The 21,118-nt window shown below is 37.7% G+C and overlaps 1 protein-coding gene across 1 annotated transcript; it reads left to right on the top strand.

Annotated features, from left to right (window-relative positions):
* Positions 1-20,270: 20,270 nt before the first annotated feature.
* Positions 20,271-20,906, top strand: LOC149210770 (uncharacterized). The gene has a single exon (XM_089399086.1). The coding sequence runs from the start codon at positions 20,271-20,273 to the stop codon at positions 20,904-20,906; it is 636 nt and encodes a 211-aa protein (XP_089255212.1).
* The last annotated feature ends 212 nt before the right edge of the window (positions 20,907-21,118 follow it).

Raw genomic sequence — 21,118 nt, 5'->3', positions numbered from 1 at the left:
TGAAGTTGAAAGCGAATCTGTGAAGGGTGATCTCTCGAGCGCATGATCAGATCTGGGCATCCGACTAACTGTAGCACACTGGTGAACTGCCAATTCGGCCCTAATCAGAAGTACGCAGGTGATTAACAGTGCATGTGCGTGGGTACGCAGAGCAGAAACAGGAGAGTTGCGTGGGTACGCAGAGCAGAAGAAGGGGTATTGCGTGGGTACGCAGATCAGAAAAAGGAGAATTGCGTGGGTACGCAGCGCGACAGAGGTTCAGGTGCGTACACACAGTAAAAGTACGCGGCGCGATAGTGTCTTTGGATGCATACCTACAGTAACAGTACGCAGCGCGATTGAAGAAGAAGTGCATGGGTACGCGGTGCAACAGAAGGTTCTCTGTGGGTATACACAGGTAAGCAGAAGGTGAAGTGCGTAGCGACGCAGGCCAGAGAAAGAAAAACTGCGTATCTATCTTAAGATCTTCTGTTGACTGAATTTTTCTGTTGATAAGGTGTTCTAGGTTTAGGTTTGTTATTGTTGATCTGGTTACTGCAGTTGACTGTGTAATTTACATGTACTTGATGATCATTTGATGTTTATGGATCCAGTTTGAAAATTTATGAAAAGTGGTCCTTGAAAGAAAAGAAGTAGGGGGTTGTAGCTCCCTTCCAGGAGAGACTGGAAAACGAGAGAGAGTTGTAGCTCTCTGCAGGTTGCAGTCTGCGTACTGGTAAAGGACTGCACCAGTACAAAATCATTGTAAAAGGAGTTTCTAATTTGAAAGAAGATAGAGACATATTGCAGCAGGTGGTTTTCACCCACATTGGGTTTCCACCTTATATCTGGTGTTCTTTGGTGTGACTATCTGTTTTTTTGTTCATGCTCATTATTTTATGGTATTTATATGCAAAAATAATTCATAGTGTAAATAAGGAAGATTTGGTAAAAGAACTTGATAATACTTATTCACCCCCCCCCCCCCCGCTCTCAATATTATTTCCAACAATTCCCGGGGTTGTAACTTGATCATATTATCTCCATTTGATGCATATGATACATTGTTGGAAAGGTCTCACCAAGTGATACAGGTTTCGCCGCAAGCCCTTAACTTGGCCATGGGCCTACTATGGACCCAAAAAAAAATGTCGTTTAGGGCGTCAAAATTGCTCCAGATGTTCAAGACTTGAAAAACGGCTAAAAAAGCACATGCTGAAATGAAAAAGGAAACATATGAAACTAACTGGGGGGTCTAGGTGGAATAGGCACATGGCCACCAATATCCACCTGGATCATTATAACTATAAATTTGAGCTTGAACCATAACATCCATGAATCTCTAACAATAAAATGCATTTTTCCATACTAACCAGAATTTTGCAAGTATTTCGAACAATAGAAAAGGAACCTAGAAATTCGTACCAACTCAATAAAATTTAAAAGAGATATTTATAGAGGGAGACCCATCACTCATTCACCAAGCTCCTTGTTTCATTCCTAGGCTTCCACTTTTTTACCTCACATTTTACAGAAGTCCTACCTAACACATATAATTTCATGAACAAAAAAATATCTACATAGTTGAAAAGGAATTGAACACTTGTCCCAAACTACCTGCCCTGAAACTAGACATTTCCCAATTATTACAAAGGCCCACTTAGCCCAGATATCAACACCTCACAATATCCTAACAACCTGGTGATTCATATTTCTACAGAATCATAACACTTGGCTCTATAATCAAATTATCCTAATTCTAATTTATATAAATAAATTGAGGAAAATATAGCCTAAACCTAGAATTTTACATGATCCCCTTGGGATCTTACGTAAAATAAATTTTTGTAGGGTGATCCTCCTGCACCATACCTTCTACCGCCAGAACAAGGGATAATCGAGCTATGCAAGACTTCTTCACATGGCAATTTTTTTCCTCTTAATGATATTCTCTAACTCCACCCCCTAGTTATCAATTCCTTTGTAGGCTAACAGGGGTTCCTTTAGTGGTTCCCTTCCTTGATTTGTTGCTTCATTTTGATCTTCTTCTAGCACTATTGCAAGGATTTCCTACAACAATTTGCTTGAGTTTGGTGAGGTCAAAGATGTCGGTGGAGGGAAAATGATTAGAAGGGCCTCTAAAATTAAAAATCCCTCGGTGTGTTAGATACCTTTTGAGAAAACTAAATATGTTGAAAGGTGCTTTTCGTCTGGCTCGATATTTATGTTGGATGGGAGAAAGAGTTTCTCAAAAGTGTGGGTTACTTCCAAAGAACCCGAAGTTAGATCTAAAAAAGGTTGGTCCATAATTTTGGTCCTAGATTCATCATTCCTTCTAGACCTAATCTTTTTTATTTTGATGCTAGGGTTAAAGGCCTATAATCCTCCAAACAACAACCTATTCAAATGCATAGCTTCTCCTTTGAAAAGAGATATAAGGGTGGTGGCGAAATTGATTTGACCTACTAAGATATCTCCTTGTTGTGCATGGGAGAAATCCAATGTACACACCCAAATTTTCTAGTAACTTCTCTCTTCTAGTTCATAGTCCACATATTCTTTATCCTCTATGTGAATCCTCAAAATAGTGATAGATAGATTAGCCACAATACTAGTTACAGATCCTTTGATGTTTCCCACTCACCTTCTAGCTAGGGGATAAAATGATGATTTCAGAATTGACAAAAAGGATCAGTGACCTTAAGGGTGTTGAAAATTGTGATACGAAATGATCTTCTTCTAAATAGTGTTCACGCTCATTATGGGAGATCTAATTGTCTAAAAATTTTGGCCTGAAATCCATGAGTCTTTTCAAATATCCATCCAACTAGTTGTAGAGCCCTGAAAAATCAACAAAATTGTTCCAGAGAAACTTAATAACAAGATAAGGAAGTAGCATTTAAAAAATTCTAAAAGGAAAATTTATATATAAAAGAATTCATATTAAATATATTCAAATAAATTTTATCAATAATGAAATAAATTTTCGTGGGGCAGTTCAATTGATGATTTCGATACTATGAAGTTTTATATAAACCATGAAATCAAGGTTAAAATCCATTGTGGGTCAAACCAACAAAAAAAAAAATTGAAATAAAAATATATTATATTCTAAAAAAATTGATATATAAACGAAATTATATTAAATAATTTTATTATAATTTATGTCCACGGTGCTTTAGATTGACAATGAATGCATAAACTATTAAGAATTTTTAGTGGATATTAACATATCAAAAATATATATTATTAATATTTATAATATAGTAAAAGTTTATTAATATGTGAAGATCTTAGCTCATGGGATTTAGTGAATAATTTGTTTCCCATTTACTTGGGTTCAAGTCTTCTTAGACATGTTCTAACAAGTCAATTAGTGACATTTATGAGAAATTGCATATGGTGTAATAGTGATAGCATTGAAGTTACTAATTCTCTATAGATTCTCATAACTGTAAAAATATTAATAACAATAATAATTTATTAACATAATAAAATAAAAGTATATATTTATAACTAATTCAACGAATTATTATTAATAACTAATTTAATAAATAATAATAATTAGTTCAATTGGACGAGTCCCCAATGTTAAAGCACTTTTACACTTTAGAGGTCAATGATTCAATTCTCTTCAATTCCCTTGATACCCTAATGGGCAGGGAGTGATCCTTTAAGGTGGATATGTCTAGTACAAATATTCCATGAATTTAGTTATCACGTCAGATCTCCTTGGTCCATGAAACACAAATAATAATAATAATTTATTTTTAAAGTTACAAGCTCACAAGTAAATCAAACATTAAAATAATGTAAAATAATTATATTCAAAATTAGGTTAAAGAGTAAATAAAAAGCACTAAAATTAAAATTAAAAATGAAAATAATAATAATAATAAATCCATAAAACTAGGAATTAAAAATAAAAATAAAAAGGAATTAAGATAGAAAATAAAAAAACATAAAATTTTAATTCAATAGTAATATTTTTTTATTGTAAATATATGAAGATCTAATTCCAGAAGACCAAGTTGAACTCACGAAAGGACGTAAGAAAAGAAGGGAAATTGGCTATCATTAGGAATAGGAAAGCTATTATTCGAGTTAGAGTCCTAAATACGAGTGATAAATAGGGATTAGAATCACTCACAATCCTCTTCTGGAACTATTGTGGTTTTCCATGGCATAAAGGTCCTATGTTAAGTTGGATCCCGAGTGATATTGACCTTATTTTTCTAGTTGAAACTCTTGACGAATTCATTCTTTGGTTTGCATGGAACAATAAATCCTCTCGAAGCGGTTTTGGTGGTATAGCCTATTATATTAAGAACATTGTTTCTTCTCACATCTTGTTTCATATTATTGATCCTTTCAATCAGTACATTTTGGTCGAGATCTCTGATTCTTCCTCCAATAGGATTTTTCTTGCAATCTGCTATTTTGCTCCTATAAAATCTACCTCCTATAAGAAAAGAACTTAGATAAGAATTGTCCTTTCACTACCTTAGAAAAATACATTCACAATGTGAGGAATGAAAGTAATATCATTTTGCTTGGGGACTTCAATGCTTAAAATGCTACCAATCAAGTTATTATGTTAATTTACCACTCTAACCCTCACCCCTTGTGGCTAGACAAAGATGATGACTTAGCTAATAGATTCAAGAGAACCTCTTAAGATAGAACTGAGAACTTATTTGGCATTGAGCTCCTCAAGCTTTGTAGTTCCCAATACTTTATCTCTAATGGTATTGGCAAGTGGCCTTCCTCTGGAAAGATGACATGTTTACCTAGGTTGGACAGTAGTGTTGTGGACTATGCGGTTTCAGACAACCATGTCCTTAATCGCATTACCAACTTTGAGCTTCTCAAATATTTCGAACCTAAATTTGACCGCAGGCCTTTGTCTTTAAATCTCAAACTTGCTATTCATACAAGCCACATGCAGGATACCAGTGAAATCCAAAGACATTGATTTCAATCAGAGTAATATATACATTTTCTTAAAGGAGTTAAAAAGGGATTTAAGTTCTCTCAATTATAATAATAATATTGATCAGATTTATCACAATTTTAATACTACCATTAACAAGTTCTCTACTGAGGTCTTGCATAATGTTAATAGAACTTCCAACCCTTGGTATGAAAATTACTGTAAAAGTTCCAGGAAAACTATTCGAGACACTCCTAACGAAACTGTTAAGATATAAAATATTAGTATATACAAATCCCTCATTAAATAGAAAAAATGGTCATATATTAATAAGAGACAAGAGTGGCTTCTTCATATTTCTAAAGTTGCACCGAAAAAGTGGGAAATCTATCTTAAGAAGTTGTATGACTCACCGGAAACCATGGACAACATCGTTAGCACTCCTATTAAGGAAGATATTTTTTCTCTTGAGGATGTTAAATCTAGGATTAATAAGCTCACTAGTGGGAAAGCTAAAGATATTGAAGGATTCCAAGATGAGATCTTAAAGTTGGGAAGATATATCCTCATTCTGCATTTCCACAAGCTTCTCAATTTGGGTGTAAAGCATAACTTCCCTAAGCCTTGGACACAAAGCCTTATTATGACTATCTTTAAAAATGGGGACAATATTGTTCCCTCTAACTGCATGACCTTTATGATTAGCCACATCTTAGCCAAGATTTATGGTCTCATTTGGAAAAGAAGAGTAAGCATTGGCTTGAAAGACATGGCAAAAGAGCTAAAGGATAAGCTAGTTTTAGGAGATACCATTGCCACTCTCAAGATCATTGTTGAGGAATGTCGCAATAGTAAAGTTGATCTCTTTTGTTGCTTTGTGGACTTTAGAAAATCCTTTGACACTATTCCTCGGGATAAGCTTTGGAAAATACTTGATGAGATAATGATTCCTCCTGAGTTGAAGATTGTTGTGATTCACCTCTACGAGACAGTTGTTTCCAATCTTAAGACCAACTAAAGGTGGTCTAAATATATTAAATGCAATATCGGGGTTAAGCAAGGGTGTCCCTTTTCCCCTACCCTTTTTGGTATTTACATCGATAAGCTAGAGGAGTGTTTGGAAATTGTGGGGTGCAAAGGGATTGAGCTTGCTGGTATTATCATTACTCTTCTCCTCTATGCCGATGATATCATTCTTCTTGCTAGAAGCCATAAGGACCTAGACAAGCAACTTAAGAGTCTTCATGATTATTGCTCCAAGATGAGTATGACAGTTAATATTGACAAGACTAAAATCATGATTATTAAATCCAAAAATATCTCCTATATGGTTGTGAAGTTTGGGGTTGCAGTATATCTAGAGAGTCATGAAGAAATATTCATATGATTCAAAAGCACCCGTAACCTACAATCTAAAGATCAAGGGAAATACCCCCTATCGTATCCTCCTAACTGAAGTTGGCCTCTCCCTTATTGAATGTAGGGCTATGTTTAAGTATCTCATGTATAAGAAGAAGCTTTACAACATGAAATCCAAGAGGCTTCCTAAAATTGCTTCTAACTTTAGTCAAAACCCCCACCTTTGTCTCAAGCATGGGTGGCATAAGGATGCCCAGTCTTGGCTCAACCATTGGAGGGTAAATGAGTAGATCATCTTGGGAAGCAAGGATAGTGTCAAAGATACTATCACCTCCAAATTTAAGGATAAGATATGGCATGATAAGGAGCTTGAGGGTAAAAGGATTTTTAAGTATTATAAGGAGGTGATCAACCCCACCGTTGAGAACCAGAATTATTATTTTGTTTTGACTACCTCGAATAAAAAGATGATCGCTAAGATTATAACTAATTCTCATGAGTTTCCAAGTGAAACCAGACAGTGGTCTACTCCCAAGACTCCCTAGGATGATAGAATTTGTCAGCTTTGTGATACTAAGAAGATGAAGGATGAAAATCACTTTCTTTTAGATTGGTCGACCTTTACTCACATCGACTCTTATTTCCCTAACATGTGTCACACTTCTAATCTTATTGACTTGTTAAGTCAACCCAACTATAGTGACCTTGGTACGCTTCTTTCCCTTCTTTTTTAACATAGAAATAATTCTTCTTCTTAATCTCATAAACCGCAGTAAACAAAATATGATAGATAAAAATATTTCAATTTATTTAATAAAATATTTTCAAAATAAAAAAATAAAATAAAATATTATTAATAATAGCAACAAAATGCAACCAAATAATTTATTTATAATACGAAATAAATAAAAATATAAAAATATATAATTTAAAAAAAAAAAAAAAAAAATCTAAAACAATTTAATAAAAATAAAAAATAAAAAATAAAAATACACCCATATATATACTATCCACACAAATAAAGCCCAGATTTACAAAGATAACTTTACATTTACACCACCGAAAGAAGCACCTCACAGAATATCTTAAATAAGTAAGATACCTTTTCTCGTGGGAAACAAAGGTGAATGGGGCCGCGCTTATGGTTAAACTCCACACTCTTAGAGAAACATTTATACAAGTGGACACGATCGTCAAAAATGTGGTTTGTAAGAGAATGATATATCAAATCCGTTTTATGATAAATATGACCGTTAATAAGTCAACGCTTGTGATCAAAAATTGGCGGCTTTCCCCACATCAGGTTGACTCTTGTTTGATTTAATCAGTATTAAAATAATATAAATTATGCTTATATTATAGTTATCAAATACAAATTCAAATTTGATTCGGGAAAAATTTGACTACCTACTATCTAAATTCAATAAGCATAGATCTTCTAAAATTAAATTATTAAAAAAATCTATATTTACCAAAAAAAAATTATAAAATATCATAAAACAATATATTTAAAAAAATTCACATTTTCAAATCCTAAATTTTAATATCACTAAAAAAAATAAAAATAAAACATTATTAATTAATAACTAAAACAACCTAAATCAAGATCCCAATGGAAATACGTTTTCAAAGCACATTCTACTTAATTCAAAACAGATAGGAGGGGAGAAGCACACCCAAAAACTTTAGTTCATGTTCGATTTGGTTACTAGTATTGGAGTGTTCCCAACATATTTACCAAATTTGAAAAAAAAATACGGCTAACTAAAATTAAAATAGAAAAAAATGGAGATTATATATTTTATAAATATCTATATAGAAATTTCAGTTTTTAATATTTTAAAGAATATATAATTTCTATTTTTTTTGTTAAGCTTGAGAAAACTTTCTCATTTTCAATTTTACATGTCCATTATTCACCCCACAACTGAAGAAAGGTAGTACAAGATTCGAACCTAAGATCTCTGGTTGGATGAGACTTCATTCCACGGCCATTGCCATTTGAGCTACCCAAACAAGCTTAAAAATTTCTATTTTTAAATATTAAATTTTATATTAAAAACAAATTTTACTAAATTAAATAATATAGATTTTTCTATTTTTAAATATTAAATTTTATATTTATAATTTTGTTTTACTAAAATCTATTGATGATGATAATGACGATGATTAATCGAGATGCGGGTGATTAATGGGAATTCAATGCCAATAAGACAGGAGAACGACAAACGACGGTGCCACATGACCACCCACATCCTCCTTCATGCCAAATTATGGCAAAATACAAGTTACAGGTAGGCACCATTAATCTAGTGCACTGGTCGAGGCAACCATAGTAGGCTTAAGGCCATGGCGAATATCAGCAACAATTCATTATCCCTCTCCCCGCTTGACTGCTCCTACCCCCCGCAAGCAGAGGCGCCGAACACACGCACTGGCACAAGGAAACGTTGTTGGCTTCTATGCTGTGTGGATTTTGGAAATGGACAGCACTTCACCCATTCCACCCACGGTGCTTTGAATTTTACTCAGAATTCTTCTTCCTCTAGCCCAATCAACACCAAAAACCCCAGAGCAAACGATATCCTATATGTTTCTAATTCTGGCTATAACTCTGCTATCCCCGCTCAAAACTCCAATAGCCATCCTGTTGGTCATGCAATGACACGGATCAGGCATAGAATGCATAGCAGACGTGGAAGTAGTCGGTAGCACTCACCCAGCGATGCAGCCCACCCCTGATTCAGAAGCCCCTATCTCCTCCCCCTCTTCTGGCCACTTCAGAGGTCATCTCTCTGACAATTACCTGTATACCCATAGTGGAAGAGGCCGAGCACAGATTCATGGTGCTCGAAGAGTAAATGCTACCACTAAAACAACTAGCCCTCTGGATCTCCCTTACCCCTCTTACCACACTACCCAGTGTCGCTTTCAAAGCATGATGAATCAACCAGCCATCCTCGCCACCATAACTGTGCCTTTCAGTGAGGAATTGAATCAGCGAGAGGTGCAAATTTCCCGGACACAAGAACCAGAACTAGAGAAAGGGACGCCAAGCAGGCAGGAGAAGGTCGAGAAGTCAGGTGATACAGAAGCTGGAGCAAACACAGAAAAGAAGATTGTTTCGTTCAAGCGCAAAGAAAGATATGGCAGCACCCTGCATGGCGAGGATATGGCTAGTGGCAAGCATGCAGGAGATGAACACAAGGGAGACATGCAAAAGGCTGGAGGCAACCAAGGTGGCATGTCTATTGCAATGGCGAAGGAGGAAGACTACAACTGTCGCATCGTGGAAGAACCGGTGGACTGGGTGGACCACGACTGCCGCATAGTGGAAGAGCAGCCACCTGACGACTAGTGGGCTTCATTGGACTGCTGAGAAGACAAGTGGGCATCGTTGGACTGAATCATGTTTTTCTCTGTTTCGACTATATGTCTCATTTGGACTAGATCACAACGGGGTTTTATCAGTTTTATGCTGACTGGAATCTGACTAGGTTTATACTTCTTTTGTTTATGAACTGGCTTTATTTCTTGGATACACTCGGACTGGTTTCCCCTCAGTGGGCAGCCTTGTTTTTTGTATTCTAAGATACATACAGAGATAACTTTGTTCTGCGCCGCAAAGGCCAGAGCCTCCATGTAATTTTACTTTTTTACTTTAATAGATCAGCATTACTTAGAAAAAAAAGATAATTACGATGATTAATGTCCACTGGTACCAAATTGGTCTATCGGACCTACAATTTTCTTTATTAGTTTCTAATTGTCTGGGTCCTCGTCTTTCTTGGCGAGATTGGTGCTGTAGCTTTCTTTTTTTCTCTACGGTCTTCCAACTTTCTTTATCTTGCATCTCCTTCATCTCTTCTGATTCTTGGGACATTGGTGTCTTAGCTTCGCGATCAATTGTGTTCGTCCTTTTGAGGATAGTCGAAGAAGAAGTTTGGTCTAGGAGATCTGCTTTGTTATTAAATGAAGATTTATTTTGTGCAGTATTCGAACCCTCATAACTGCTTGAGAGGTTGTCGAGTTCACTCTTTTGTTTTTGGGCGGGGCTTTCCTCCTGCTTGTCTTGAAAGTTGTTTCTTTCTTGCCTGATTTCTTGTGATTCAGAGTTTTCTCAATAGTATTCTTCTTTGATGAAGTGTAGTTTTCCTTTTGTGCTCCTTCCCACCATCTAGATCTGTGGTGATTTTTTCTAGCATAATTTTTCTAGGAGGCTTTTGGGCAATTTTTGGCTAGGTGGCCTATCTCGAAGAAGGATCGACATCTGAAGATGACACTTTCATAATCGAGTTTCTGGTTCCACACATAGTCTTTACTTGTTAGATGTATTTTAGCTGGGAATCCGACGCTAAAGTTCATTTCCACACAGATGCGTGCATAGGTGGTTCTAGTATATGCCTCTGTTTTTGGGCACCTGCAGTAAAATTTCCCGATTGCATTTCCAATGGCTTTTAGCGAAGAGAAATTCCAGAGATGCAAGGGTAGGTTTTGCAATCTCACCTAAACTGGTACTGAAATTATGACTGTTGTCGAGGGATCGAATAATGGGTTCCATGGCCTCATGAATAACCCTGATTTTTCCCAAAACCAAGGGCTGGAATCTAGTATACATTGTCTACTTTCAGGGTTTTCAAAATCTACTATAAAGAAACCCCTAGCACAGGGGTAGATATTAATTGCATTAGGAATTAGAGGTTTCCATACCTCCGAGATCCAACTGTGGAGAGCTGTCAACAGCGGCCAAAAACCATTGAATCAACATATTAGGGCACTCTCAGAGAACTTCAAAGCCTCATCAAGTGAGGCCTGGACCACCTAGACAGTGGGAGCTGGGGCTTCACTAACGATATGGGCAGGAGCTTGCCCCCTAGAGGCGGACGGAACTAAGCCAACAGCTATTTTCGCGAAGCTGGGAGCCATCTGGAGAATGCTCTCCCGCTGAGTATAAAAGATTGCCGAATAGAAGCCACAGAAGATTGCCGAAGAGAAGTGAAGAGTCGCAGATCTATAAACCACAATAAAGAGACGAGCCGTAGATCTAAGGCCCAATCGATGAGAAGAGAAGTGAAGAGCCACAGGTCTATATCACGACTTGGTTACATTCTAGCAATGGCTGCCAGGACTTGGTTACGAGCCGCAGTAATATGCATGTAGTATGTTGAAAACTAGTATTCTAGATCTTCGCCCAAAACCGTATTTTACATCTCCGCAGTGAAGAGCCGTAGATGAAACGCTGCAGTAAGAGCTACAGAGGAATCGATAGATCTAATATGATGTATAAATGCAGAGCTGCAGATCTTCACAGATCTAATATGGTGTATTGATAAAGAGCTACATATCTTCGAAGTAAAGAACCACAGTAATATAATAGATTTTGGAGGGATCAAATGATGAAGAGCCCTATTCTAAATCTCCCTAGTCAAAAGCCTCGGTAATATAATAAATCTATTATAATAATAATATTTTTAACATATTATTTATCTTTTATTTAAATAAAACAAAAACAAAACTTACAGAATTGGAATTTCGGAATTTGAAGCCTAACAAAATCGAATTCCAGTATTTTCGAATTTTTTCAACAGTAATTATCATAATAATATTTTTAACATACTATTTATCATTTATTATATATATATATATATTTTATTTTCTAAAACAAAATAAAACTTACCGAATTGGAATTTCGGAATTTGAAGCCGAACCGAATCGAATTCCATTGTTTTCGAATTTTTCTGGCCAGTAGGGGCGAACTTGTTAGCTATGCTTTATATCTCGTTATTTGATTTTATCGCTCAATTCTCATGATATAACTTGTGAACGTGAGAGCGAGACCCTAGGATCAGAACGGACCGAGCAGAAGTACCGTGGAATACCTCCGAAAGAATAATTGCAGCGTGAACAATTCAAAAGATATTTTCAGAGATTATAGCAATGGAAGCAGAAATCTGGCAAAGGCTCCCACAAGATTTGTTGCATATGATTTTAGCGAGGCTGCCGATGCGGGTTCTTGCAATAATGAGGACTGTCTGTAAACAGTGGAATTCTCTGTTGTCTTCCCGTGATGCCCTCCAAGTAAATGTTCCAAATTGGTCGCTGCATTCCACCCCGGGGTTTCTGATTCAGATCCATTGGAATCCGAGAGTTGACGTGGAATATTGGGTTATGGAAGGACGTGGTTCCCACATTTACAAATTTCCTTTGCTCAATCACATCGTTGTGCATAATTGCAAGGGCATCCTGTGCTGTCAAAGAAAAGGGGATGAGAAGGATCTTTTGATAGGCATTCCTGGTACCAAGAATTGGAGACGGTTGCCTCGTCTTCCATTACCTACTTTCTCTTTCAGTGGAATGAGTTTCGATAACTCCACTAGGCGCTGCACTCTCCTGCTCGGCTATTCCTACAGGCAACAACAAGTTCAGGGCGACAATAGAAGAATTGTGATGTGTATTTATGATTCAGAATCGAACGCGTGGACCCAAGTTTCCACGACGGTCGCCGCCCATATTTGGCCTTGTAGAAAGGGTATTTACTGTAAAGGAAAGTTTTACTGGGCTACTCTCACTCTGAATGAGGAGCATCGCAATCTCATCGTAGCCTTCAATATTGTTGATGGACTTTGGACAGAAATGGCACCACCAGAGGGATGCACAAAGATACTTCCTGGAAATTTATGTGAACACGATGGCCAAGTGGTGCTAATTGAATTGTGTGCAACTAAGAAACGTGGTTGTGTTGACGTTCACATGTGGAAGTTGAACGAATTTGAAAACATCAGAAGGCCGTGGTGTAAGCTAACATCAGAACGCCGCTTTCTGTTACCTCCCGCCGTTACAATGAACAGCAGTGGGTTGATAATGGTAATAGATTGGAAAATAAATATGTCAATATATAACTCTGAGGGGAAATTAATCTGCCGGAATATGAGATTACCGGATCTTCATACTGATCAACGACAACGGCAATTATATATATGTGTATCAGCCTTGGAATCCAACAATTTGTGGTGGCCTTAGTTATCAGTCCCTGCTTGCGGCCATGCAGGGACTGTAGCAATAGCTTGTGGTTGAATTTATATTATCAGTCTCTGCTTGCCGCAATACAGGGACTATCGCAATCGCTTGTAGTTGAATTTATATTAATTGAGTTGACTGGCTTTCTTCAACAAAATTTAACCAAATTTTAGTGGGGGCAATTTCAACTCACCAAAATTTCACAGAAGTCTTGAATTGCATCTCTTATTGGAGACTTCACCTGCCTGGAGGCACTGTTACAATGATATACAACGTTTATGCAAACTTTATACTGCAAAAGTAAGTATCTATTCATTTGTATTTTTTATAACTCTTAGTATTTTTTATAACTCCACTAATCTTTTCATTAACCTGGCATTAGTCTTGGACATTAAATGTTAGTATAATTTTGATCCTCCATCACCCCACCACTTAGGCATTTGTTTTGTTGTCACTTCAAACCACTTAGGGCATTTGTTTTGTTGTCACTTCAAACCACTTGGGCGGCTTGTTTTGTTCTGTGACTGTTTTGTTGTTTGGCTGTCACACTTGTCCAGTGCCAAGATGACAAGTTTTTTCTTTCTCCACTCACGAGCTTTTCTTTTGCTTCAAGAAGGTTGCACACCATTTGCTTTACTGGAATTCTTCAATCTCCTCTTCATTGTTCTTCACCTACTATGCTCTGCAAGCTTTTTTCCACCAAGTTTTTCTCCTCCAGGATTGGAAACAATAATGGGGCAACAACTAGTTGCAACCTATTCTTTATCAAGGTTTCTCCATCTCCACCCTGTGAGAGGACCTTTTTTATCAAGGTTTCTCCATCTCCACCCTGTGAGAGGACCTTATCTACAGGCCATCTAGTTCAAATCTTTTGCTTCGTTCATACATATACAAATACTTCAGAATTGTACACTCGTAAAACCAGTGAATTCATAGCTACGGACTCACCTGTAGAAGAAACAGTGGATCCTATAAATCGCTCAAAAGTGTTCAAAGCAAGCTCAAGAATGTACAGAGAAAAAACAAAAACTAACACACAGAGACCAGCACACTGAAAGGTATTTTCAAATTTCAAATTTCAGCAATTATTCAATGTATGGTAAAATAATTACAGTAAAAATAAACAAAAACAAAAATTATTTCCAAATTTTAATTATTCTAGCTCAATGTGCAATAAGAACAAAAGAATTTTAATTATTCTAGCTCAATGTGCAATAAGAACAAAAGAGTAAAAATAGAAACAACACAATTTTGCTTGACCGCATGTTCTATATTAAGCAGCATGAAAATTCCAATCCATGTGTTTACTAAAGTTGAGAGATGAAACCACATTCTAGCTTACGGACGCCATGATCAAATGAATATAAGATTTAGAGAAAAATATATTAAATTAATTACAATTATAAAAGTTTTCACAAACATAGCCTTTAAATCAAAGATCAAACACAGACCATTTCATGGAGGAAAATTAGCAGACACCTAAACAAAGTAGCTATATTCGCTTTCACTTATGAAACATATCATGGACATAACTTTTAAAAAGTGAAAATTCGAATGCTCTGAAGAGACTTCACATAAAACATTAAAAGGCAAGATTCTAATCTTGTTAAGCCCAGATTGAGAAGACCAGAAAACACCAACCTAACAATATATGAAGTGTCCGAAAGCAACCTCGGCAAATTCCTCGCTCGTGCAAATTAAGGTAATTCTTGTTAAGGGAAACTAGTCCATTGGTGATCTTATCTGTTGCCTTGTACACCTTACCGTATGTGTCTTCCCCAACCTTTTCAACCTTTTCACACTTATCCATGGCCACCTAATTCAATAAATCGCTGAGGCACGCTTGGAAAGGTCGATTAAGTGAATCACTTACGAAGGTCGATTAAGTGAATCTCATGCAAGTCAATATGCCCAAAAAACGATCCATTATTACAGGATATCCACATTACAAGAAACTATGTTTATGAGGCTGCATGTTCTGGATTTCTATATGGTCATGGAAATGTATATGAACGAAAGAAAATTGAAACCAGAAAGTTGTGAATGAAGGAATATATCGGTTGAAAATTCCCTTTAGGTGGGCGGTGCATGTGAAGAGAAAGTGTCATGTTATATGGTTGTGTGGTAAGAGCTTTAGAAAATTATAATTTGTGAGCCAATGTCATATATATGGGATGCCCAGCTAATAAATTACCAGTTCTTTAAAATGTTGCAATAGAAAAGTTTTATATGGTTGTGTGGTAAGAACTTCAGAAAAATATAATTTGTCCGCCAGTGTCATATATGGGATGCCCAGCTAATAAATTACCAGTTCATTGATTTATTTTAATATGTAAATTATTTGTTTTGTGACAACAGTAGAATTTTATTGATTTATCTTAATATGTAAATTATTGGTTTTATATTGAATATAAATGTATTATTACTTGGGTTGAAAATCACATTTTATGATGGCTATTAAGATTAATCACACTTTATGAGCGCTATTGAGATTAGTCTTAGATGGAGATATAACAATTGACATTTCTTCTTTTAATTAGGTTTTTCCACGTATAGCAGAATTGGTACTTCTTATAATCTTCTTGCAACATCATTTTACTGCATTGTACTTTTTGAGAGGTAAAGGTAATGAATAAACTAGAAAATATGAAGCGCACACAAGCAAATCATAGGCTACCAAATCCAATTTTAATTCACACAAATTTCTTTCGGGGTATCGATCTAAAGATGACCAGCCTAACTGCTATCCAAACCAGAGTTACAGATGAAAATCCAATAAAATCCTTGGCTGAGAAAGTACCTAAATATTAAACCACATGTTCAGATGAAAAATCAACTAAACCCTTATCGAAAGGGTTGGAGGAAAAGTGGGCAACCAGAAAGGACACAAAAATCAGCAACATCTCACTAATTGGGCAACCAAGAAAAACAGTACTATTTCATTGGACACATCCAAGAATAGAAAAGAGGGAAACATCTGAAAAACTAGGAAAAAGGAAACATCTAAAATATATTGACTTTATCTAATTATGCAGTTTGATTTTATCTTTTGTAATAAAGAGAATGATGGCATTGTTTATAAAATGCTCATCTCTTCTTCATAATAAAGCGAGTGGTATTGTTTACAGACCTGTGTTATTCCAGTGTTTGTGTCTACAGTCTGTTCTGTGATTCTCTGTTTTTTTAATTTTCAGATCTGCAAGTAGATCAAGTGGTATCAGAGCGTAAGATCTTGGAAGCCATTCACCTGGCGATTCTCTCTTTTTTTTTTTAAGGGTCATACATTTCACTCCATTCAGTGGATGAAAATCATGCCGCCTCGTCAAGAGCGTCAAGAGCCCTCCCATGCAGACTCGCCAGTGAATGATTTAGCTAGGGCTCTTCAAGAGCTAATTACGCTGCAACAACAACAACGCCCTCCAGGGCAAATGCAGCTTGATACATGCTTTCAACTACCCAAATTCTCAAGGCAAATAAATGGTGAGACTGTTGATTTTTGGATCCGCAGCCTCTCCAACTATTTTAGAACCTGTCCAACGATGGACGAGGAGATGAAACTTCAGATCGCCAATCTACAATTGGAAGGCCTAGCACAAACATGGTGGGATACTCAACTTGAGAATATGTCCTTGGTTGTAGAACTTGGAGAACAAGTCGAGACCAAATCGACGCCTATCACATCTTGGAATCTCTTTTTGCGAGGCCTTACATGAACGCTTCTATCCTCCAGGGTATATACAAAATCTCATTGCCAAATGGTTGCAGCTTCGACAACTACCCAATCAATCAGTGCAAGCCTACATTGGTGTCTTCTGCAAGTTGCGCATTCAACTCCATATATCCGATCCACAAGAGGTACTAATTATCAAATTTAATTCTGGTTTGCTAATGCTTCTTCGTCGTGAAGTTGAGTTGTTTGATAGTGCTTCATTAGACAAGGCCTTTATTCGGGCCCTGGCGGTGGAACGCAAAGTGGGTACTCGAATCCGATATCCTCAAGCCACAAATGGTCCATCTTCCTTTGATTCTTCTAATGTCACCTCTGCCTCATCCCCCACACCTCACCACACCCCTTGGTGCACATTTCACAAGACCAACTCACATGCTTCTGTAGATTGTCGAGTATTGAAAAATATCCGCCCCCAGAAAACTCTTTTTACAGAGGTCGAACAACCAAAGGCCACTACCCCACTTCCAGCTGTTTCTCTCGAAAATCCGACAGAAGTGGACCCCTCTCTCATCCTCATGACTGCTAATGCAACAAACACCTCTCTTACGCCTTTGTTTACCCATAATTGTCAAATCAAACATGAGTTGGCCACGCTTATTCTTGACAATGGGAGTCAAAAGAATCTTGTGTCACAAGACTTAGTTGAACGCCTTTGCCTTCCCACCACTCCTCACCCCCACTCGTATCAGCTCGGTTGGGTCAGAAAGGACGGTCCTCGTCTTACCATCTCACAATGTTGTGTTGTCACCTTCGCTATTGGAACTTTTCGTGATACTGTGGTATGTGATGTTTCTCCTCTAGATTGTGCTGATTTATTGCTAGGAATTCCATACCAAGAGGCTCGAAATGTTGTTTATCATGCTACAGATCACCAATACCACTTGCAGCACGATGGGCGCACCTATGTGCTCACATCCTCAGCTAGCACATCAACCCAACCTTCCATTGGCAAAGCTCCCATTATGAGAGTCAATTTAAACCAAGATGTTTCTTTGTGCTTGGTTCACCCTGTCAAGCCAGACAACCTCACCAATCCAGTCTCTCCTTCAATGGCTCCTCTACTCCATGAATTTGCAGCTGTCTTCACCCAACCCACAGGGCTGCCTCTAGCACGCTCTGTTGAACACCACATTGATCTTATTCCTGGCACTTCCTTACCCAATGCCCCATCTTATCGCCTTGCTCCTCGAGAGGCAATTGAGATAGAACGCCAAATTGAAGAATTGTTGACATCCGATCATATTCAGACATCATCCTCGCCATGTGCATCTCCAGCTTTTATTATTCCCAAAAAAGGTGCTTCTGAATGGCGCCTCGTGACAGACTATCGAGCCCTTAATAAAGCCATTGTTAAAAACCGCTACCACCTTCCTCGCATTGAGGATTTGTTGGACCATTTACACGGGGCTTGTTTCTTCACAAAGATGGATTTAACTGCAGGCTACCATCAAGTTCGCATGCATGTAGCCAACACATGGAAAACTGCTTTTCAAACAAAGTTTGGTCTATTTGAATGGTTGGTCATGCCATTTGGACTGACCAATGCACCGGCCACCTTTATGAGATTCATTAATGATGTTTTCAGGGCAAATTTGGGTAAGTTTGTGATCATCTACCTTGATGACATTTTAGTATTCAGTAAATCTTGGGAAGACCATCTTCAGCATGTTCGCACCATACTTGAGTTATTGCGAGCACATCACCTTCACGTCAAAGAAAAGAAATCCTATTTTGGACAAACATCAGTTCAATGTTTGGGATTTATTATTGACAATAAAGGGGTTCGCCCAAATCCCTCTCGTGTACAAGCCTTGGCGCAATGGCCAGCCCCTTCCAATGCACATGACCTCAAGAGCTTCATGGGAGGTATTAATTTCTACAGAGAGTTTGTCTCTCATTTTTCACAGTTGGCTCACCCTTTGCGCCGGTTGTCTCATCAAGCAAAGTTTATTTGGGATGCCGAATCTGAGCAACATTTTGCTCAACTCAAGAGTGCCTTATGCTCTGCTCCTGTTCTTCGCTTGCCAGATATGAATCAACCATTTGAGATGGAAATTGATGCCTCTCAATTCGCCATTGGAGCTGTTCTTAAACAGGGAGGCCACTCTGTGGCATACCATTCTGAGGCACTTGCGGATGCTAAGCTCATGTACATCACCTATGACAAGGAATTCTACAGTTTAGTGCAAGCTTTGAAGCAATGGCGCCATTACATTCTTGGCAAAGAGACCATCCTCCATACAGATCATCATCTGCTAATCTTCATCAACTCACAACAAAAGATTCAAGAGCAACGCCATTTAAAGTGGGCTTCTTACATTCAACAATTCCATCTGGTGATTAAATACAAGAAGGGGACAAGTAATAAGATGGTTGATTTGTTAGGTCGACCGCCTGCTCAGGTCCTACACATTCTAGAGGTGCATTGTGCTGCATATGATGCTTGGAAGGATATGTATGCAACAGATCCAGTCTTTGGTGAGATATGGGAAGCTTTGCAACACCCTACAGTCATCAACCAAACTCCCTTTCTTGATTATACCATTCGTGATGGTTGGTTGTATAAATTGAACCAACTATGTGTGCGACAATCTGATGATCGTCTCATTTTCATCCGTGAAGCACATGCCTCTTCATGCGGAGCGCATTTTGGCACAGCCAAGACCATTCTCAATCTTCAACGCCACTTCTATTGGCCTGCCTTACCAAAGCAAGCCCTCAAATTGTAAGCATGGTTTGTATCATCCATTACCAATTCCCTCTCGTCCTTGGGAATCCATTTCCATGGACTTTTTAAGTGGCCTTCCTACTACTTTTCGTAAACATGATGCTATCTGGGTAGTGGTATGTCGTTTCTCCAAGATGGCTATATTTCTTCCTTGTCATAAGACTACTTCTGCTGCTCAAACCGCGGATCTCTTCTTCCATCATGTGTGGCCACACTTTGGTTTGCCAAGTAGCATTATTTTAGATCGTGATTCTCACTTTCTCAGTACCTTTTGGCGTACTCTTTGGTCTTTGTTGGGTTTCCAACTTCGTTTCTCCACTTCCTTCCACCTACAAATAGATGGACAAACCGAAGTTGTCAATCGTACTTTGATTCACTCACTTCGCAGCTACTTTTCCAAAAACAAACAGTGGGATACATAATTGCACATCATTCAACATAGTTACAATCGAGCAACACACTCCTCAACTGGTTTCTCACCTTTTGAGGTTTGCTTTGGGTTTCAACCAAGTGCACCCTCTGAGATGCCATTGACAATCACCCCTTCTGGGTCTGCACATCAACAACAGGAACAAAAATCAGCTCATCATTTTATACACTCCATTTCTCAACGCCAAGCTCAAGTAACGGCTGCTTTGCAAGCAGCCCAAGATCGTGCCAAACAGAGACATGACAAGCACCAAACACACTTGTCTTTTCAACCTGGAGATTGTGTGTGGCTCTTGTTGGACAAGCAACGCTTCAAGGGCCAGCATCATAAGCTGCACCCTCTGAGATATAGCCCATATACTGTTCTGGAACGCATTGGAGAAAATGCATATCGCTTGGACTTGCCTTCCCAGCTTGGCATCCACGATGTTCTTAATGTTAATAATCTCAAATTATTTGAACCACCTCTCCTTGAGGAATCTGTTACAATTCATCATCCGGTTGATAATATTCCAGATTTTCAGCCTCCTCTGTTCAAAGATACAATTCTGGACTTCAAGAAACGGGATACAAGACATCAGCCATACTTCTCATATTTGGTTGGTCGGAAGGGACACACACCAGCACAGGGAAAATGGATCAATGCAGAAACATTGCAACGCAATTTCCCTCAGTTGGTGGAGGAAGCCGGGACGCTTCCTGATCTAAACAGGGAGGAATTGGGCAACTAGAAAGGACACAAAAATCAGCAACATCTCACTAATTGGGCAACCAAGAAAAAGCGTACTATTTCATTGGAAACATCCAAGAATAGAAAAGAGGGAAACATCTGAAAAACTAGGAAAAAGGAAACATCTAAAATATATTGACTTTATCTAATTATGCAGTTTGATTTTATCTTTTGTAATAAAGAGAATGATGGCATTGTTTATAAAATGCTCAT

Source organism: Pinus tabuliformis, chromosome 1_2 (assembly GCF_031772625.1).
Source record: "Pinus tabuliformis cultivar Carrire ecotype Pingquan chromosome 1_2, CPIR1, whole genome shotgun sequence".
NCBI classification, from domain to species: domain Eukaryota; kingdom Viridiplantae; phylum Streptophyta; class Pinopsida; order Pinales; family Pinaceae; genus Pinus; species Pinus tabuliformis.
This window is presented reverse-complemented; position numbering and strand designations above follow the sequence as displayed.

What these genes read in the sequence shown, in the direction of transcription:
- LOC149210770 (XM_089399086.1), top strand. Translation starts at nt 20,271, where the DNA reads ATGCCATTGACAATCACCCCTTCTGGGTCTGCACATCAACAACAGGAA.